Source organism: Dromaius novaehollandiae, chromosome 1 (assembly GCF_036370855.1).
Source record: "Dromaius novaehollandiae isolate bDroNov1 chromosome 1, bDroNov1.hap1, whole genome shotgun sequence".
Lineage (NCBI taxonomy): Eukaryota > Metazoa > Chordata > Aves > Casuariiformes > Dromaiidae > Dromaius > Dromaius novaehollandiae.
In genome coordinates, this window is record NC_088098.1 from 44,399,429 (window position 1) to 44,422,200 (window position 22,772).

The window sequence follows — 22,772 nt, forward strand, 5'->3', positions numbered from 1 at the left end:
TTCCTACTAACTTGCGTATAAACTGCTATCTAAATATAGTTACTGAAGATAAATGAGTACCTTTAGCCTCTCATTTTCCTGTTCAAGACTGAGTAACTTCTCATTAGAAACCACACCTGGAGCTTTTTTCAGATCTTCATTTTCTCTTTGGACTCTCTCTACAACCTTTTTCATCAAACCAATTGTTTTTTCCAGTTCAGGGACTGTCTTTCCACTTCTACCAGACTATACAGAGGGAAAAAAGGGAAGAACAAAAAAAGTACAATGAAGTAAATGCTAAGTTAACATTTTGAGATACTCCAAATCTTATGACTTGTTTTTCATTGCTTTATATTTGTAATAAAGTTGTTAAATTTTGGTGTTGTGACTTGAATCCTGAAATTTCTTGCCTACTTAGCTCCCCAAAATGTCTAGATGCATATTCACCCCCAAAGTCATCATATCAGCTCCTTCATTTTCTTGTGTTACTTAAGCAAGCTGCAGTTAAGTCTCAAAATTTGCTGTATGTTTTGAACTAAAATGAAACATTAAGAAAGTAAATTACTAATTTTTTTAGTTTGGTTTTCTTGTAGAGCAATTCCCTGATCCAGCTGACCATGCAGCTGCTTGAATGCTAATGTTAGCTGAGGGAAAGGAAAGTAATGAATGGCTGGGAGTTTGAAGGAGAAAGAGGACTTTCTCTTTTTAGCAGCCACACTTCTACTGGATTTAAGTAGAACTACAGGTTAAAGCATGAGTTAATTATCTTCTCTCTCCCCTAAGGCATATATTCCCCATGCAGAGGGATTCCAAAATGACCCAGTTCTGACTGAAAAATAGTTGATCCATTATTGTTACATGAAATGTAAAGATGAAAAAAAGCTTGTATTTTCTCTCCCTGCTTTTTTTCTTCCATTGTGTTCGTTTATGAGATTGAGCTTCCTCTAACAGCTTTTCTAATGCATTTATTTTCCTCATCTTCTTTGTGGAGATTATTTTCCTCAGTAATTATGATTTAAAGATGCTGCTGTTTTCCATTCTGGGACCTTGAAAGTATCTTCTTTTCCTTCTACAGAGATAGGAGCCACAGTATGGAACCTTTTACTCATTGGAGCTCTACGAAAACCTAGATAGTGATCAGGTTTTGGAAGTGAAAATGACTTCATTTTCACCTTAAAATTCTTCATTCAAAATCCAAAAATCTTCATTTTCTAAAAGCACTGGAGGGCTTAGGAGGTTTGTGATGGTACATAACAGAGTTAAAGAAAAGCCTTTATCAGATCTTGGTGATCAGACCTTCTAGCTGAAAAGGGTGGAAGATTCAGAATTCACTGCCTCCTCAGAACCTTTGAAGGAAGCAGTTTTATAAGCTGAATTGCCTTATCTAAAAACTACCCCTGCGCAATACAGATACACAAGCCGTCTGTGCAGGGTCCTAGAAAAAGAATGTTAAATATACTTCAGTAGAATCTTGGACGTAGTCTCAATCAAACAAATTTTCCCAGGAAGCAGAACTCATTTTCCTTCTATAGTGAAAGAGCCACTAAAGCTCTTAAGAAGAGCTTTTACGTCTGCTTCCTTTAAATGTTACGCAAATAGTCTGACAAGTCAGTAACAAGAGAGATAGCACTGCTGAAACATTTTTTTCCTGTAACTTTTGAAATACCAACCACTCTACTAAGGTGGCTGAGAGTAACTGAAGTAAAATTTAACTGTCATCTTGCACAGAAAAACAAACAAAAAGCTTTAGTATCAGGAAGTTGCACTTTGTAACATCTGCATCAAATCAAAATTCTACCTTTTAAATCATAAAACTGTGACTACATTAATATGCATTAACATAAATACATGAATATAATTTTCAGTACTGTAGGGCTGTAACTCCTGTTTTTGGTACAAATATGTTTCTAGAGATAACTTTTAATCTATATGACAAAATAAGGCCATGAGCCTGCAAATATTTAATAGTGCAGCTTTATTCCTTTGAATGGTCCTATTAGCTGAAGTTTGCATTAAGTTATTACAGCACTATGCAATAAATAGACAAGTAAGAACAATTCCTGATTTCTTTTGGTTGATTCCAAACAGCTTAAATATAGTTATTTATCATATTTCAGTTTCATATAGTTGTGATGAAAAATACAGTTAAAATACTCACCCCTCTAACATTGCCCAGCTTACGCTCAACTTCTGCCTTCTCTTTCTTGAGAAGCTCACACATTTCTTTTAAGTCACCCACTTGGTCCTAAAAAGATTAAAGTAATAAGCAACATATTTAGATTTTAAATTGAAGTAAAGAGTTATAAAATCACAAGTTTATCTTGAAAAACAGAAAGCAATTTCCAATTGCAATGACATTTTTCATCATTTCTACCAAGGATTCAACTTTCACATCCTATGTAAATCATGAAAAGCTTACAGTACATACAGAAAAGGCATACATTTCTTTTTAAGCAACCCCCTAGATTTTTTCACTACAGAGATGTTACCTTTAGTCTTGGCAAATCTTTACTGGCCTGCTCTAGCTGGAATCTTAGCTCAACATTTTCAGAAGATAGTCTCAAATTTTCCTTCATAACCTCTTGTTCTCTTCGATATTGATCTGATCCTATTCCTGATGTCTTGAGAAGAGAAAGGAAAAAAAGTAAATTGTTATTTAATGTAAGGTATTATTCATTTTACCAGCTGTAGCGGATAAAGAGCAACATAGAATTAGTATTTTTCCATTTTACACAGAAAAAAAGTCAAAACATTCACAGGACAGGATACTATCTTTTTGGGAATTCTTCATCACTTAAATTGTGTGAAATAAAACTGATCAAAGGCATAAGTTGTATCACTAGTTTTGATCTAACCTGCTCTTTCACTCCTTTTCTTAAATTTTCTAAACTTGCTTAATCTTTAAAGTAAATTTAAAATCTAGCAAAAATTTTTGTTAAACCAGAATTAACTCTCAAGCTAACTCAAATTAGCTAGAAATAAATCTTGAAGTCTAAAAGACAAAAAAAGCTACAGAGTGTAGTTAGCTGTGACACTGAACCTGGGAACAGCATCTAATTTTAAGTACACATTCTGATATGTTTATTAAATAGTACATATGGCATAAAAAAATTCTCAAATTCAGAGATTAATCACAGAGCAAGTGAAAAGCAGTGTATAAATCCAGTTCTTAGGCAGAGTTAGTTCTTACTAGCCTCCTTGGGTAAAAACTTAAAAACGTCATTTCTATTACATAAAGAGTGCTCTGCACGCCTCATATTGCCAATTCCAGTAATAAGTTCAGTTGTTACCCCTTACCAGTAAAGGGCAGACCCTTTCAAAGATAATAATCAGCAGTTTTCATTTATGTAATTAACCATATAATTCACAACTAATAATCATAGGAATAAAGTATGTGCTTCAGTAAAGCATATTTTATCTAGTAAGTGTAAATAATACCACATCACAAGACCTTAAAGAGCAAAGATCATCAGTTAGCAGCGTGTATCACTGTGATTATTTTTAAAACTTTCTGGAGCAAAACTTGAGAATTCACAATAGCTTACTTGTGAGCTGACATGCATGTATATCATGAAACTATATGATTTGTTTTGTGGACCACTTAGTGACTAGTTTGATATCCCTGCAGACCACATTTTGGGAAGCAACCACATTATTAATATCAAACTATTCTAAGTCTACATAATTTATAATGAAATGCTAGAGGACTGCTACAGTATCAAACCTGGAGCATTTCACAAAGTTCTGGGGTTGGTTCAACTCCCTCTGTACCAGTTGGTTAAGTTTCATGTTTATACTCAGCAGTGTGTTTATGCATTTCATTATTCACCTTCGTATTTTCTCTCTCATAGTCATTAACTTCATTAGAAGATTCCCCTGAATCAGACCGATTGCAGCTCATTCTCTCAGTACAAGACTCTTCTCTACTTTCCTTTTCATCAACATTCGATTGCTTGCATATTTTTTGCTTTCCGTCTTCTCCTCCTCCTTCTTCTCCTTCACATTCCTCATTATTTTTTCCCTTTCCAGGTTGAATTATGTTTTCTTCTTTATCACTGCAATTCTGTTCATCAGCTTCAGCTTTAGCTTTGCTTTTTGATCCTTCCCCAGAAATATCTAAGTCCTTGCATTTTTCACTGTCTTCAGATTGCTGTTCAGGAAACACTTCAGCGCTTGCACCTGCAGTAGCCTCATGGCCTTTATTAGGATTGTCTGCATCCTCATCTATTTCATTGCCATCAATAATACTAAGGTTAGTCTGATGTTTGATTTTATCCCTACTTGAAATAGGTTTCTTTTGAAGGTAATTCAAATACTTGCGTGTACTGATATTGATAGGAACAGACTTAGTCAGTTCAGTTTGGTCACATGTTGTACTCTGATTGAAGTTGACGATAGAACAAACATGAAAGAAAAGTAGAATATAGTAAAACGAAACAGGAGATGAAAAAAAAAGAAACCTAGAACACACTGTTAAGTCTATTTCTTGAAGGTTTAAGATAACCTGATAATTCAGTATTGTCAATATAATGAAACTTGTAAAAAACAAAAAAGAATTAAAGAAGCCACCTAATGCAACTGAAATCAAGCTCAGTATTTTTCCCAAACTCTATGTATTTCAAATTCTCAATCAATATGGAAAATACAAGTAGTTCTCGGTTGCAGACTCGCATATCTGAAAATACATATACCTTATTTCTCCAAATAGGCTTATGATGTTGAGTATATCAGCTTTTACCTGTAGAACACAGGAACTGGAAGGTTTTTTTTTTTTACATTAAAATCTAAGTATTTCACATCCTGTTCTAGACTACTACTGTTGGAAACAAAGTCAACCACATGATAGAATAATAAATGCATAATAAATATTTTAGTTAAGTAGACATTATTCTATCAGGTAATATGGCTACATTCTTAACTTACCGAGGGTCTAGAATATGTCTCTCTTGAACTTTGTCTCTGCAATGCATGAAGCTTTTCCTGAAGGTATTGATTTTTTAAATGTAATTCTTCTACAACAGAATCTCGTGGGATAGCTTGCTGTGTTCTAAATTCAAAAATGAATCAAGCGAAATCAAACAAATGGCTGTTAATGCACAGAAGCACCCCTTAATGTAAAACAAACATGGACTTCTGGATTACTAGACTGGATATTGTAACATTACTCGGTTAGTTATGCTAAATCAATCTTACCATATACACTACTTCAACTAACTCCCACGAACCCAGAGTATTTACTTTGGCAAAAGGAATCTGCTGTCTTGAGATGTGTGAAGTTTCTGTTACTGAGGTACACAATCGACTCCCACTGATTAAGAATACACTCACTAACTGCAACTTCTGAATTCCAGTAACTTTCACTAACTCAAAATCTTATGTATAATTTTACACAAAAGGAGCACCAGATATTTTTCAGATTATTTAGCCTTTCAAATAATAAACCAACATTGCATACTCTCTAAATACACAGCTGCTCCCAAACAGCTTGAAGCTTGCTGCTTACAGACTCAGGCATTTGAAACTTTGTCTGTTTTCTCTATCAGTTGATCTAATAGATACTATCTCCTTCTAGGACTAGAAGGAGATCAGACTGTCTCATCTAGGTTTTTCAGTTTTTATAGATTCTCTTGAAACACCTCTCACCTCATATGAGCAATTTCATTTTCTAAATCTAGATTCTGTTTTCTTAGTTCTTCCAGTTCTTTTTCAGTCTCTGAGGCTCTGACTCCAACAACACGGTCAACAGTAACACCGGTGGTTTTCAGTTTCTTCTGTAGAGTAATTTTCTCTTTTTCAGCTCTGCAACAGCCAGTAAATTTACAATTAAAACTTACTAATTTGCTTTCTTTAAAAGAAAAGGTTTTTCTATCTTAAAGAATCCATGCTTGCAAGTTATTTGCTCACTAAACTCTCCCCCCCCCGCCCCTTTTTCCTGAATTAAGGTTGCCTGACAGCCACACCTAAAAAAACAAACAAAACAAAAAAACCCATCACACACTGGAAATAAAAAACAAACAAACAATGAACATCAAGCCAATATCATGCATGTCATAAATCACTTGTTAGTTTTGCTTATGGTTTATGTGAAATTCATGAGAGGTTTGCTAATAATAAAAAGTCCATTTGAAACAGTTTTAAACTGCAATCCAACAACATCAACAACCACCACTACCACCATTTTTGGATTTTGCATCAGTGAAAACCTGCCATTACTGTATTGAAATAAACTTAACTTAACCCTGGAGGGTTTGCATACGCATGTGTGTTTTGTTTTTTTTTTTAATCAAAGGTTTCTATCTCAGAAAGCTGTAAGTATCAGTACTGCAGTAGCACAACAACTAAGAGTAGTGCAGCATCCAGTCCTAGTAATCTGATCAACTAACATGGAATCTCACAATGGTGAGAAAAAAGCCTGTCTTCATCAAGCTATTACTCCTGGAACGGGAATAACAGAATGCTATCTATGTTAAACATAATAAAGACCTGAAATTAGTTTTATTCAAAACCAATTTCTTCTATGTAAGGCTGTCAGCTTCTGCAAGTGACAGGATACTAGCGGAGCAGCCAGCTCCTTAAAAATAAACTCACCCTTTGAGCTTTAATAGGAAAGTCAAATTCTAGGCATCAATTTTATAAATGTAATACACTTATAATTATAACATGGCCATCTTATTTGGATTTCCTTTATGCCATCACTTTGTAGCAAGAACTATTAAAATCAACTCACTTGGTATAAAGTTCCTTCAGTGTATTGAACTGTTTGGTTAGAGCATCTGTTTCTTTTTCCTTTTCTTTTAGTTTGTTCCTCATCACTTCCATTCTGATTTGCCATTTTTTACCTTCTTCCCATCTAATTATTTCTTCCTTGGAGGTCTGTGAAGCATATCAACAAAATAAGTTTTTTTATTTATTTTCATAGAGCAAAAGTAATAAACACATTAGAAAACCATGAATGATAACTCCTCATTTCTAAATTTGAAACATTAAGCCATAACTAGGTAAGGTAAGTAGGCCAATAAATTATCCAGCTGGCCCAGCTCGACACCCTAAACATGCTGTAGTAATTGGTGTATAAAGCTGACATAGCTTAATGCTAGCAGGAAATTATTCATTAGCTTTTAATATTCATTTTACAAAAAAGGAATTACACACTTTATGAAATCAGAGATACTCATTCAGTATAACTTTTTACTTTGAATTACAGGTGGGTAAAGAAGACAGATTAAACAAAGAAGAAGTGATTTCTATACCAATTTATAGCAGATCTGTCCTTTCTCCTGTAGCTTACCAGGAGATTATATGCCCCTGCTGTACAGTTGTACAATTGGTAATTCTAGTGATTTTTTTCTGTACGAAATGGAAACTCTACTTACAGTTCAGTAATTATAAAATACATTATCCAATTAAAAACTGTACCTGTATAATCATAAACAGCTACTGAAATATCACAACCAATGTTCCTGCGAGCAATCTATCTATCTATATATCTTTTTTCTAATTGGACTTTTCCCTTCCCTCAGTAAGTCCCTGTGCTTTCCTTTCTGTGTCCGCTGTAGTTACTGCTAATAAGGAACAGACAGAAAACAAGTTCTTGGAAAAAAGGAAAAGCATCCCAAGTTTGAAAAAAGGTATCTTAAGACAGAGCAATAGGTATATAAAAAGTATCAAACTAAGAGGAAGTATAAATTTACTCTTAAAGTTATATTAAATATCCTAAATAGTGCTGAATGTAATTATACGAACACACTATAAAGTTCCAGTATACTTTATGGTTACCACGACAAGCCACTAAACTGGTTACTGAAATAGCAAAATAACAACAAAAAAAAACCACGTAAAACAAACAAATCTCTGATCACTCTGAACCTCTTGTAAGTGCAGATCACTACTGTGAAGAATAATTACTTATATTGACAACATCCTTTTTAGGATTCACACTTATACTGCAAAGTACTTCATTTTTATCATCGCATTTATTTCTCAGATGCACATTTGACAGCACTTACGTAATAATTTTCACTGCTACCTCTAAAATTTTATCAGTTTCCCAAAATTCTAAAGGATCTTTAAAATTTTCTTAAAATTTCTAATGAATTTCCTCTAAATTTCTATTGGATCCTACATTAGATCAAAAAGGGAAGTAAAACATGAATATACCCATAAGCAGGGGTAACAGAGTACAGGATACATGAACAAGTGACAATCATGACATTGCTTTGAGTAAGGTGGAGGTTTTGTGGAGGGGGTTTTTGGAGGTGTTTTTTGTTTTTGTTTTTGAAGCAGGGAAAGTTGATCTAACTAGACTCAGGCTAATGTCTTTAAAGACTTATCACATACCTTGTCTTCTCTTACACTTTTTTTTTCTGTTTCTTCACACTTCTTCTCAAGTTCATTTTCCAACTTTTTAACTTTTTTCTGAAGTTCATCTATCAGATTTTGCTCATCAGTTTTGTTCTGAAAAAATACAATTAACTTTCACAATCTTAAAAGTTTAATGACCACTACTTAAGTATTTTCTCTCCTCAAAAAAATAAAGACTTCAGTAATTTAAAGATAGCCTATAAATAGCCTTTTAAAAATGAATTCTACCAATTAAAGTACTGAAATGTAACTTTACATTCTAAAGTAAATAATAATCAGCAAGTAGCTGAATTCAAAAAGAAAGTTTAGATAATTCTATTGTAAATCCTTTACTTTTCTTCTGAAAGGGGAAATAAGGACATCCAGGAAGACCACAAAATTTAAGCTAGCCATTTTTCAAAGCAGCTTTAAAAGTGGTAATTCAGCCCCTCAGACTCTTTCATACCAATTTCAAGGTGCCTGTGTTTTTCAGCTTCTTCTTTATATTTGAGATGTGCTTCTAACAGCAAAAGCTAATAGCTCATATATAACCCTGCAGAAATCAGGTTGATGAGCAATGTAAGTTTTCAAATGAAGTATCAGTCTCTATGCCTGCTGAAAGTACTTAAGCTATCTCCCCCAAAACAGCACATGTATGCAGAAAGTTGACCAAGATTGAATACATTGTTAAAAAAAAAAAAAAAAAAAAAAAAAAGACAACACAACACATCTACCTGAATACTGCTGGTCAGCCTCCTAATCCTTTTTTTCAGTTCTTCATTTTCTTTTTCCATTTCATTTTTTTCCCTTAGCACTTTAGTAAATGCCTTTTGTTTCCTCTGAAGTTCTTGGTTCAACTCATCCATTTCATTTAACAAAGAGCTCTCTCTGCTTTTACTTATTTTAAGGTTATCTTTAAATTTTGTAATCTGATTATTTAATTCCTCTATCTGTGTCTAGAAGGAAAAAAAAATCAGGATATCAGCCACACAAAAACACAATACAAAGATACTACCTAGTACTCACTGTGAGCCCCTTTGTTTGTCTATCAACAATCTCCTGGACATTCAAGAATGCCTCTTTTTGTGATGCTGCAGAAATAATCTGCTGCTCAGCATTAGCTGTCATTTCTGCTCGGAGTTCCAGAAGTGCTTTACTCAAAGCCTAAAAAAAACAGCAAATTCAAATTTTATAAGTTTCTATGAACACTACAAAATAGAAGAAAGCAATTCAATTTTGGTATGTTAAATTATTCAACTATATTCCACCTACTGCTGTGCTATACATAGAAATCTTAAGCATTGAGCCATATTAAACACTTATTTTAATTTGTGACATAGGTATATAATTTTTGTTGACTAACTTTTTGCTGCTTCTCTTTTAAGGCTAACTGGCTTTTCAGGCGTTCCACCAGGTTTTTCAGTGTTGCCGTGGGTGCTCTATTATTTGCTTCTTTTTGGGCCTCTAATTCAGCTTTTACGTTCACTAATTCCTTCTCCATCTGAGACAACATGTTCCTCAATTCATTTGCTTCATCCTTCAGGTGCTCCACATCAACTGCATGCTTTTCCTGAAGTCTAATACAAAATAAGCATAAATAGGATGCGTTGCAATAATTAAGATAGAAAACTTGAAATAAATAACCAAAGATACAATCTTACATTTTTGTTATGGTTAACGCGAATGACATACAGACTTGGACACAGCAAAGACTCCCTCTATCAAGAATACTTCCATTTAATAAGAAAGTTATTCAAGATCAACAAATGAGATTAGAATATTGTTCATATTCCTCTTTTTGAATTAATAATAAAATTATTCAAATTCTTGGAGATAGCAGCTAAAGCAGCATTGTACTTTCCTCCTTTTAAACAAGGGATAAATTCTCATGAATTTAAAGTGTTAGCTTAAAGACATTTGTCATACCAAGACTCATGGAATACTTTCTCTTTCACTGAAGGGCACAAAGTTAACAACTGAAAGGCACTTACAAGCCACAGTTTTTCAATATTAGCCTTGATGAAGGATTTGAAAGTAAAACAGTTTACAATTACCAACCATGGTAACTCTTTTGAGTTAGTTTTTTCAGCCAAGCCTTAAGTTCAGCAAAAACATGCTCAGTTCAATAGACCCCTTCAGGAAGGGCAATATGTAGCTGATTTGATCCAATCCATTTGTGATTTGATTATACTAACAGTCTAAAAACTTACTGGGCCCTGATACTCTCAAACTCTTTGATTTTCATTGAAGTAATTTGTTTCTGTTTCTCCAAGTCAGATGATGTTTTCTTTAATTTGCTAACAAGTGAAGCAAGAGAATTGTCCTGTTCTGCTACAGTTTGCTCCATTTCAGCCAAACGGAGGAAATGTTTGTCACTAGGAAGTGATAAAGAAGACTTTTTCATTAACTCCTGTAAAACAGAACAAATACATGTGACAAATATTTTAAGGTTTAAATCAAATGGAAATTAGTCATGCATTTTAAACTCAATCTTGAGCATAACCAAACATTAATATTTATCATTCTTATCTATTGTGACACGAGTCACAGTCTATGCAGAAACATCAATCACGTTGCTTTCAAAAGAGCTCTTTACAGATGTCAACTTATCATAAAGTGTCAAGAGATAAATTGAATTAGGTTGGGTTCTTTCCTTTAGCCATAAACTTTGAATGAAAAGAACAGAAAACATAAAAGACGCCCACCTCTCTTCTGGAATTCTCCATAAATTAGGATGATATGAAAAAAGGTCTTATATACTGTAGTAGTAACTTTCTTATCTACATTTGTTCTCAAACCCATCTCTCTCAAATTCTTTCAATTCAAGAATACAGTGATTCTGCATTGACTATCAATTTACTTTTCTTGTCATCATTTATTACTTACTTTTGACTGCAAAATTTTTCTTCTGAGCAACAACTTTCAAAATTTTGGAACAACCTCACTCATCCCACAAATACATAAAACTCACCAAAGCTGTTTGTTTGAATTTATTAAGGGAATTGTCAGTATGCAAATCTAACTTCTGGTGTAGAACTCTCAGGTCTTCTTCGTGCTTCTTGGCTACTTCCTCTTGTTCCTGTAAGTTCGAAGAAAAGATGTAACCCTACTGTACTTAGACTGGCACATAATTCTAGAAATTAATGAAATTGCAGCATCCTGTACACTGATTCCTCACTCACTGGAATGACATTTTCATCTTTTTCCGATTCTTCTATTGTCTCCTAAATTTTCCTCTAATTCTGCCATTTTAAAAAATTCTTTCTTGTTTTTGCTATACTCACTGATTATACTTTTTTCTCTCTTTAACACCTATTGGGAAAATAAAAATCCACTGTTACGGTTTTAGGCTATGTTTGCATTAGCAAGTAGTATGGTGCAACACAACAGGAGCTGTAAACCAAAACAGATGGTGCTGAAGATCGATATCCGTACCATGCACTTTTCAGGACCATTTACTTTGGACTAGCTTTAGTCTGGTCCCATAAATTGAATGTCTGCTAGAACATGGAGCATAGTAAGTTCATTCTTAGACTGCATTTTCTGGTTTAGTTTCAAAGCAATAAAATCTGATTTCTCTCAGATGAAATAGCTGTACATGTTAAAAGAAAAGCACAGTAAGTGAAGATGATAGGAAATCTGCTTCAGAAATGCACTCCTCATACAAACACACTAATACAGAGACATACTCAGTCTTGAAGTACCTCTGAAACACAAGGTCTGCTTTTAAGAACATTTTCCGTAAATGCATGTCATTCTTATACCTCCCAAATATACTGCAAGATGCAGTCCACAGCTCAACCCCATATAAATATACGAGCCCACTTCTCTTTTTCTTCCTGTCATACTAATTTAATTCCTAGAAAGACATCAGATACATAAACCTCTTGACTGAGCAAGTCTCCCACCGTAAGAAGTTACAAAAACTCTTCATGAACTTCCTACATGAAAAATGAATAATCGTGTCTGCTCTGTTTTCTCTGGAGTCAGAAAACTGTTAAAATTTCACTAACAATGAGATGAACAAAGAATCAACTAAAACAACTTAAAAACAGAAGAAAACGCATGCAAAAAGTTTAGCTACCTCTCTTGCTTTAGCAAGCAAATGTTGATATTTCTTTAACACTTCCTCCTTCTGATTTAATCTTGCTTGCATATTTGCAATGGTTTGATGAGCAATTTTTATGGCATGATGGTACTCTGGATCATCTTCTTTTCTGCCTAATTCAGCTATTATTTTCTCTCTCTCTGATGTTGCAGGTAATTGAAGTCTTAGTTCATTTATAACCTTGTCTCTTGATAGAACATTTTGTTCAGCTTTCCACAGAGCAGTTTCTTTTTCTTTTAATTTCTACAACAAAAGGTATCAGAAAGATTTGTCTGAATGGACTTATAGTCACAAAACTTTTTGTGCCCAGCTTTGTATGGGATTATTGTAAGATCAAAAGTCACATGATATGATTAGCATGTCATTACATATTAGTGCCGGGCACAAAGCACCTATGCAACCTGCTTTGTGCTACCAAAATTATGAAGCTGGTGTTTTCAGACTTCTTGTGAACCACAAACTACCTTCTGTAACAGATTTTCTATTCAGTACAATCTAAAATGATTAAAAATTCTCCTCTATAATTTTTTCTAATGGAAAAAATGTTAATATTAGTTGTGTGTTATTATTCACATTCTCCAAGTTAAATACTTCTAAGGGAACGGACACATTTGAGTGACAATTACGGAAGGATATTTGCTATATAAAAAAAGATAAGAGCATAGAAATACAAACTTTGCCATTTATAAGAAAATTTATACATTTCATTACCTCCTCTAGTGATTTGCAGGTTGACCTAGTTTCCAGGATTGTTCGAACATGCTCCTGAATTTTTCTCAAAGCCAGCTCAAGTTGCTGTGGAAGGGGCAAACTAGGGTCTGGAACTGATCCTGTAGCCTCTTCAAACTGCACAGAAAGATTCATATTCAAGTTATCTACCAACTCCAAAAAATGCTTATCAGTCTATTTTTAGTTAATTCAGTGCATGTACCTTTAGAGCAGTACTAAGTATTTCATTTTGTTGATGATCATATATGTCTAACTGGTGCTGCAGTTCCAATTCCCTCTGGTCCCAAGACATTTGCCTTTCTTCATGAAACTATAACAAACATTTGATAAAGACATCTTACTCACTGAAGGCAATGGGAATGTTATAACCAATTTATACGGAAATATAAAATGTTTGAAAATGACTCAAATGTGCTACCAAAAAAACAGTTATGGAATCAAAATACAAATATCTATGTTAACAAGCTCACTAGGAAAAATATATATTTTTAAATCACTTAAATGAAATAAGAAATGTGATGTTTTTCTAATAGCATGCAATATATACCTTGTTCTGCTGTACAAGTTCTTCTTCCAGATTATTGATTGTACATTCATATTCAGAAATTATATTATTCAAATATTTCATCTCTTCCTTTTGCTTGACTAACTCTCGATTCAGTTTAAGTTCCTGCAGATGGAGTTCTTCCATCTTCATATGCCATTCAATTACCTAATAATAAATTATACACAGTATTAAAATTTATCAAGCCCACAGGCTGTCTATATGCAGCTACACTCTTTGACTTTGAGGCAGGAGGGCATTTATCCAACCAATGGAACGAAAAAGGTTCTGCCTCTTTAAGCTTTTTCACTTCCTTTGAATGAGGAGGCATGGCAAGAGTATTTAACTGCAAGAGGAATGACTGAAAAGAGCAGCAGATAATTGGAGAGGTGATACATCTCCTCTACCCTGACAAAGAGAACCCTCTCTCATATTCCAGATGATTTTCAAATGACCTAACTGAGCTATATCCTATGCACCTGTACTGCTTGAACAAAAAAAGCATTCAAGAAGTTTGGTTGTCTTTTCCAAAGCAGTAACAAATCTTCAAAACCATAAATACACTGTATAAAAGGAAAAAAATAATAGTGCATATGTACTAACTGTAATAAGACATTTTTATGTCAAAATGCTCTAGAAAATCTTTGAAAATTGGCTAAAAAAACAAAATATACCAAGACCACTTTAACCATTGCTTACATGCTGACGTCTTTAATCATAAAAGATAAAGCCATATTATATACTACACAGTGACTCTTATCCAGTTGGAAGACAACATTTACAATAGCAAAATATGATTAAGGGGCATTACAAGGGAGTAAAAACATTTCTGCCTGAATTAAATGCCTCTGGGTTTATTTAAAGAGTCGTGGATTTGTAGCAAGGATTTCAATTCAAGTTGGCAGAACAGTACTTCAGAATGTTACTCTTTAATTTCAGCCCTCACTTCCTAAGATACTTACGTGGCCACAAAAGAAAATTAGTAAATTATGAATGGCACGTAATTAATTATTGTTATTCTTTTAAAAGAGGAAAAAAAAATCAAAAAACGATAGCTGTCATATTCTAAAACACTATGTTCTGAAATCATGAAGATGTGCATTAAAACAGAAGTTTAGGGCACAAATTGGAATGAAATTTAATTTAAATGCACATCATATTAGCATGGCTATTCAAAGTTGTAAAACAGCTAACCTTTTGAGCTCCTCTTGTGTCCTTCAATGCACTTAACAATTCTTCTAAACTTTTTAGCTTTAACTCCATCTCCAGTGCTCTGCTTTCTGCATTTCGACGCTCTTGCTGGGCATGCTGAACTTCTTCCAGGATTTTCAGTTTGTCATTCTGCAGCTGAATCATGGTTTTCGAGAATTTTTCTTGTTGTGCTAAGGGCAGAGCACCACTAAACTGTCGCCGCAAAGACTGAATTGTCTGACGTAGATGTTTGGCTCTATTTCTTCCTTCCAGTCGGGCAAAATATAAGGCTTGCTCTCTGTCATCAAGCTTCTGCTCTAAACGTAGATTGCGGATCTCCATCTTCTGTAGTTTCAATGCAAGTGTCTCCAACTTGTCTACAGCACTGGATTCACTATTTTGAAGGGCTACGATATGTTGATGCAGTTTGGCAATAATTGCTTTTTCATCTGACTGTGCCTAAGAACCAAAACATAGAGCAAACATATTTTTCATTTTCAATATAATAATGCAGTGGTTATGTAAAATGTAAATAAACAATTACTATCTTTATATATTATATATACTGCATGCATTTTATCCCATAGATAGGAGCAAGAACTAGCCATTAAAAACAGAATTTTATTTTTCCACTACCATTTCTATAGCCAAATTTTAAAAGTACATCTTCTCAGATACTGATCTTAAAAATTGTATCTTTTCAAAATGCCAGGAAACAAGGAAGAAAAATATGTAAACTTAACAAATATGATATACTGTAAAAAACAATAGAAGTGTTGTATTTATGGACTCAAAACATTCTAGAGCATGGAAACAGTCCCGAGAAATTTTTTTTAGCAAATAGCAAAGCAACATGGTAAGGCTGTTGCAGCTCTTCAAGATTCACAAGTCATGCCTCAGAGGGGAAAAAATGATCAGACTTTACTGTTTTTACATATAAAAATTGATCATAAGCTATTAATTGTATGGGAACAAATATTACCGAAATAACATGGAAAAAATTGAGATCTGTTTTTATAGTTGTATGGATAAAAATGGAAAAAAATGAAGGAGGGATTAATTTAAGTCTTACGGAACTCTTGAAAGAATATGGACATTCCAAGGATCAGCTTGCTAAGATCCTTCTAAAATACTTTTGCAGTTTCTGAATTTACTCTAGAATTATTTGATTCCCCTCCCCTTCAGAAAAACTTCAAAAAACTGCAGTGTTAACAGAGGTTGATTTGACCATACCTGGTAATCTAAAATTTGCATTCTAAGAGATTCCATTTCCTTCTCTCTGCATTGTTGTCGTGCCTCCAGAGCTCCGACTTGCATTTTTGCAACATCAGACAGTTCTCTTAACCTTGCATGAAAAATAACAATATTGTGTCATTTGAAACCACTGAATAACCTATTCAGCTGTTCTACATTGAAGATGCTAAAAGAAGATGCTTAAAATATTACTTCATATCAAGGCATTCAAAGACTCCGTTCTCTTCAGCATACTCACTTATTTTTCTCTACCATTTGGTGTGCCTCTCATGTACTGAGCAATGCCTCTTAAGTTTTTTACAGAAGGTTCTCCTATAAATTATATGCATAGTTTGCTAGCAGATACCCACTCCAGGAAAACACCACCATGGTCTTTACCTAATCTAAGCATCTCCCTCCTTTTTCAGCATCAAAATCACTGCAAATATGCCCCCACAGGCTTTGCTGCTTTAGGAATATAACAGAATTGTATTGCTTATTCAAATACAAATGCCCATGATAACAATCACATCAACATATCTGAAAAGGTCAGTAGCTGAATTTATGCATAAAGTGTCGATCTCTTTAGATAAAAGAAAAAGAAAGACAGCCGGCTTAAATCTAATTTTCAATATATCTTTGACTCTTGGAAAAAAAACTGCTTTCTGATTCCTGCTATGAGATTTTCGTAAATCTACTGATGGTTCTAGCACAGAGACAAAATAAATTAATTTGCTTAAAACCCACATAATATCTAAGCACATACCTACCCATATCTATCTAAAACTGCACTTAATTCCTTGTTCGAATCACAGTAAAGCGAACAATTTTCTTTACAGTGCCTGAATGAAATGCTTCATTTTCAATTCCAAATTTGGCATATATAAATCCAAAAAAATAAGGCACTGAAAATTACCAGTGAGTGATACACAAACAGTATATGCCTATACAGCCTACATTTTTGAATGCTTCCAAACATACTGCATTTTGAATGTTACCTCAATACTTACTTTGATACTTCAATCTTTAATTCCATCTCACTCTTCTCTAGATCCACGATTTGTCGTCTGTATGCATCACTTACTGCCTTACTTATACTATTTGACAGTTCATCTCTTAACTCTTGCTCCACTTTCTGTGCCTCAAGGTTGATTTTGGTGAGCTTAAAAAATTAAAAACAAACAAAATGGTATCCCTAAGTGCGCATCTGCCCCCACCCCTGCAAAGAGGAAAAAGTACCAAAAGTATCTTTTCTTTTTCCGTCATTAGAAATATCATACAATTGTTAGAAAAAGTTTTTGTTTTTTTCTCTCTGCTTAAACATCTCTCTTTTTATTACCAGTACTGCATACATGATATGGTAAAACCTCAGGAATGAATTTACCAAACACAGTTGTGGCAGATTAACCTGATTCCATTCGTTAATAAAATAACTGGCTTCCAAAAAGAAAAAAAAAAAAAAAGTATATCTCATACCTAGACCTCAAGTATGACAGGCACTACCATCTGGAAAATTAGCAAATTAGTGAAATAGAGGTTCATATCGAAACTGTAAAATGGTTAAGAAAAGAAGGAGTCATGCTGAAGTAGATTTGTGAGTTTGGAAGGAGATGCCTAGCAGATTTCCTCTAGTTACCAATTCTTAAACTGAACTGGCTTAAAACTTCCATTAATTACCTTAGCATAGTCTTACCATCTAAAAGAAAAGAAATGATGCTAGACTAGGAGGCACTGTCAACAGACATAGATAAAACAGAAAATGGATGTTCTAAAGCTATAGGAATAAAATGAGGTGCACAGAGGCACCAATAAGAATAAATTCCGATATTAGTTAGGAGTTCATCAACTGAATATGAAGAAAGACTATTATATCTAACTGTATTACAGGACAGAGGACAATATATGTAAAAGTGAAAAAAGGAAACATCATCCCCTAAGGTATTTATTAATGGAAAAAAGGAGTCATGCCATCATGAAAGGCTTTAATAATGCCGTCTCTGAAAAGCTTTACACACTTTCAGTGACTCCATGTCTAAAATGAATGTGTAAAAACACCACTAAAATGATAGAGAAATAGAAAGTTTAAAGCAATCTAAAATAGCTAAACTATAGTCTAGCAACACACAAGGAAGAGAGAATGACTACTGTCTATCAACATTCCTATCAATGCAAACACTACAGAAGAAAAATTATAGTTAAGCTATAAGCCAGTAGTGGCACAAGAACAAACATGAACAACTGTCTATAAATACATTTAGACTGGAAATTAGAATCAAGTTCTATAAATTCATTACTTCAATAGGAAACAAACTTCATATAGGATACAGTGGGGACAAAAAAAATGTAACAAGATTAAGACTGATATATTTACAACAGAAATTATAAGGGTCATCTGCAATAGCAGGGGATCAGATTTGATTGCATGTGATTTCTCTTCTATTCCTGTATTGTATTGTATTTCTGTATGCTTGACACATAAGAACAATGACTGTAACATAACAGAATTAGGACAGCATTGTTCACGAAAGGGATGCAAAGCTCTAATACTTTCAGAATCATTAGTACTTATGGAAAAGTTAACAGAAAGGGATCATATGAATTAGACACAAGATATAGGTGAATCAAAAACAGCCTTCCATTTGGAGCCTGTTGAATAACTAGCTAGCTATTTGTCAACGTGCTCACCATATATTTTATGGAGAATAACTAATCTTTGCAATAAAGTTAATTATTTATATTTTGAATAAATGTCCTGTCCATGTGAAATAGCAGCTCATACAGGCAGCATCATAAATTTTGCATCATAAACCTATTTATAAAAAATTCTTAATGCTATACGATCACTCAAAACTTTCTGAAAAGCTCAAAAACATGCTTTTAAGATGTCTTAACATATCGTAACAAATATATATCCATTGCAATATATATTGCAGTCTTAACATATATATCTCAACAGATTTACCTCAGCAAATTTTGTTTCCAATTCAAAATTACGTTCTTCTACTTGCTTTAAAGTATTCCTTAAATGTTCATACATTCGTTGTGAATGTTCTGCTCTCCGTCTTTCATTTAATTCCTTCATTTCCAACATTGTGATTTTCTTAGAAATGGACAAAATCTCACTGTTGGTTATAGCTTTTGTGGCCTTGTCTGTTGCACTGTCATCCCCTATATTCAAAAATATTTAAATTAAGGAATACACAAGCTGATCCAACTATGAAAATTATTTACACCATGAAATAGAACATGAGTTTTTCCTTTGTCTGTCAGATAAACTTTATCAAAACATCTAGATTATTTCTTAAACTGGAGGCATGGATATTGAAATAGTCTTGCCTTATTACAAGCTTGAAAAAAATCTATTTTGAAAAAAATACCATAATTAGCTATTGATGGGTATTGCTGCAACTATAGTTATTGAGACTGATAACTGTTTTAATGCAGTCTTTCACTTCATACTTATTCAGCTGGTAAATCTTCAGAAAATTTTATTAAAAATCCAGGGAAGAAAGATGTAGACAAGTTCTTGAAAAATAGCAGTGTAACCTGCACACAAAGAACTCCCCAGTTATCAAGAAAAAATAATTATGTTATGAAATTCAAAGCATGAAACTAGGAAAAAAGAAATAATTCTTCTGACAACCTATGAAATACTTTGAGTGACAGGCCAGCCAGAACATGTTGCATCTTATTCAAAAAAACAGGAGATGTAGCCTTGCATGCTCCAGCTTTTAAACTCTTCACCCAACAACCTATGACATGTCAACTTGGAACGGTTTCCCAAGGAAAGTACCAAACTTTGTTTTGATGGAAGAGCTAAAAGGAAGGAAAAAAAAGGGGGGAGGGGGGAGAAATGGAGAAATGGATGGAAAATATTGTTTTCAGGGGGGTTTTTGTTGTTTTTTTCCACCCCACATATATCAATTTTAAAATGTTGTAAAAAAAATTTGTATACGGGACATACCATTAATTTTTTAATGTTGCAAAATAACTTTCATACTTGCCCAGCTTAGTCATTTCTTCCCAAGACTGCTCTACAGTGTGAAGTTTTTCTTTTGTAATCTCCAGTTCCTTAGTCAGTGAATTTATCTGTGCTTTTAAGGATTCATTCTCCCTCTGTATGACAGGAAAGTTACAATATAACAACAAACTAACTGTACCAGATTTGATGTTTAGTATCTATAAATACTTTTAAAATTAACAGATCTTGCTTATGCATAATCCACTAACCTACAAATATGGAAACAATACTATAGGTCCCCTTCTAAAAGTCAAAATGTTCATCTTTGCCCTCTGATGTATGTTTCTGTCAATTAGTATTAACATAAATATTTATGATCACAGAGACCATGTTTCCTAGAGTGTCTAGAATTAGATAAAGAAATCTAAGCTTGTCATACTAAACGCTTCATTAACTTTCTGTAATAGCTAAACACTTTCATGATGGAAAGGAAGTAGTACTTCTGGAGGATAGTTCATCTCACACATAAGGACATTTTTAAGACCATCTGATTCTTTTAAATATTGTAAGCATCAAATACAATGCCAAACATTGGTTTTGTAAACATTCCTTTTCTCCTTCAAATAGAAGCACGAATATCCATATTAACCCTCATGTGAATTCCTCATATTAATTTTCGATTTCTGATTTTCTAAACACACTTCTCAGTTTACTATTGAGAAACAATTCTTTAGCTCTATGAAATTACTGAAGTAGCCAGAGCAAGTTTTCATACACACAAAACTCCATAAAACAAACTAAACAAGGAATCATTCATTCTTTACCTAACAACAATGCATCTGCCAGTTTCAAGACAGGTGAATTTAATGGTTCAGTATATTTACCCAGCCCTTATGCATTTAACTTTTGTTAGCCACAGACAGCCTAATAGACAAGAACATGACATTTGTTTTAACTACTGTTTTTTTTCTAGGACTGTTCTTTCTGATATGAAGGTGGGAGGTAAAAACCACTATTAATACTAGCCGTTCTAGCACTCGGACTTCCATTCTTTCTTTTAAGTGAGGATGAGGAACAATGCAGAATGAATGCAAAATGACATTTTTCCCCCTTAAGGCTCAAGCATAACACAAACATTACCTCCATATGTTCCATATTTGATGTCCGTTGGACAAGCAAGTTGTCTTTTTGCAATATATCTCTGTATTTAGCAGTTAATGCATTATACTGCTTATTAGCCAGTTCTAGCTCAGACAGTGGCACACAACCATCCAAAACTTTTTGCAGAGCTGCAATCTTAAAGCTAGCCATTTCCTATGAAAATAATCAATACACTGGGTTACTGAAGCCTGTTAAATCTTTAAAGTGAAATACTAAAATTACTCTGTAAAAAAAGAACATCAGTTAATATATTCTTTTAAAACATGATACTGAATTATTTTACTAAATTAATATTTATCTTTATCAAATGCTTTCAATAAACAGCCACAAAATTTCTCTAGTATTCCAACTGTCTTAGTAATTTTATCAATAGCTGCCTCTAGATCATAATGTATTAGTCAAAAACATAAAGATGAGTTAATACAGGCCTTACATACCTGAAAGGTCAGAAAGTGAGACTGGTTTCACATGATACATTCAATTAAAAAAAAGAACAACAACAACAAAAAATGTCGAAACAGCCTCAGAGGGGGACAATCAACAAGCTTCCCATTATGATACTTATTTATACTTAAAGAATGCTTTGACAAAATTTGTAACAGCATTTAACCAGCATTCGGTTAAGGCATTAACAAACTTTCTCCTGTTAAAAACTGTAACAATGTATTATTGCCAAATAGACTGTAAAAGCAAAAACATGTCTTACTGCTACTAACCATACCTTGAATCGTTGCAAATGTCCAAACTTCCTTGTAACTGTAGTCTCTATATGTGTTATTTCACCCTTTAGCTTCTCATTTTCTTTTCTAAGATGCTGTTCCATTTCAACTAAAGTGGCACACTGCCTTGTTAATGACCTTTCATTAACTCGTAAGACAGTTATTTTTCTATTATTTTCTGCAAGTAATTTTTTTGTTTCATTGGGATCCATCTGAAGTGCATTGAGCAAATTCTGTAAAATAAAAATGTTTACAGGAGACTTATACAGAAATACAGTGAAACTCAACTACATAGACAAGCTTCCCTTGTTAAAAAACATTTTCTAATCTAATTTTAAAAATTCTGTTAATCTGTCTGAAGATATTTCTTTCTGCTAATTATATGTATATACACACACACAACATATATAAACATAAACATGCAGTTTGAAAACAAAATTTTTTTTATCTTCAAAATCATTAGCTTGTGAAGAACAGAAATAAATACAAATTTTTGGTATGGCTGATATTTTCAGAAGTTAGAACAAAAATTAATTCTCCAAATACATATCGTTATTCTTCTCTCTTTTACTAATCCTATGTAGTTTTTAGAATCAAAACAAATGTATTTTAATCATTTGCTAAAACAAACAAAAATTCTGTGGTTTCAGACCATACACTAATTATCTCCTAGTTGAGGTTCCAATTAGGATTTGTAAAGCAACCAAACATCATCTTCTGCAGAAGTGTGTGTGCATGCATGTGTGCCTGTAGGCACATACACACACACACACACACACGTAAATCCTAGGGGGAAAAAAGAACAAC

General features: G+C 33.5%; 1 protein-coding gene across 3 annotated transcripts in view; it reads right to left on the minus strand.

Annotated features, from left to right (window-relative positions):
• Positions 1–22,772, minus strand: part of CEP290 (centrosomal protein 290) — a 55,178-nt gene that overhangs the window by 8,939 nt on the left and 23,467 nt on the right. For 2 of the 3 annotated variants that reach the window (XM_064509912.1, XM_064509908.1), the window contains exons 25-48: positions 21,968–22,198; positions 21,226–21,399; positions 20,129–20,240; positions 19,087–19,292; positions 17,135–17,286; positions 16,125–16,236; positions 14,895–15,350; positions 13,704–13,868; positions 13,359–13,466; positions 13,139–13,273; positions 12,404–12,670; positions 11,291–11,398; positions 10,530–10,729; positions 9,683–9,896; positions 9,346–9,483; positions 9,054–9,275; positions 8,317–8,433; positions 6,707–6,852; positions 5,623–5,778; positions 4,903–5,026; positions 3,809–4,357; positions 2,469–2,600; positions 2,138–2,224; positions 61–225 (exon numbers count right to left, since the gene is read on the minus strand). In XM_064509912.1, the coding sequence (XP_064365982.1) occupies positions 61–225; positions 2,138–2,224; positions 2,469–2,600; positions 3,809–4,357; positions 4,903–5,026; positions 5,623–5,778; positions 6,707–6,852; positions 8,317–8,433; positions 9,054–9,275; positions 9,346–9,483; positions 9,683–9,896; positions 10,530–10,729; positions 11,291–11,398; positions 12,404–12,670; positions 13,139–13,273; positions 13,359–13,466; positions 13,704–13,868; positions 14,895–15,350; positions 16,125–16,236; positions 17,135–17,286; positions 19,087–19,292; positions 20,129–20,240; positions 21,226–21,399; positions 21,968–22,198 (4,476 nt within the window). The remainder of the gene's footprint in view (positions 1–60; positions 226–2,137; positions 2,225–2,468; positions 2,601–3,808; positions 4,358–4,902; positions 5,027–5,622; positions 5,779–6,706; positions 6,853–8,316; positions 8,434–9,053; positions 9,276–9,345; positions 9,484–9,682; positions 9,897–10,529; positions 10,730–11,290; positions 11,399–12,403; positions 12,671–13,138; positions 13,274–13,358; positions 13,467–13,703; positions 13,869–14,894; positions 15,351–16,124; positions 16,237–17,134; positions 17,287–19,086; positions 19,293–20,128; positions 20,241–21,225; positions 21,400–21,967; positions 22,199–22,772) is intronic. The other variant, XM_064509917.1, reaches the window with a different exon arrangement.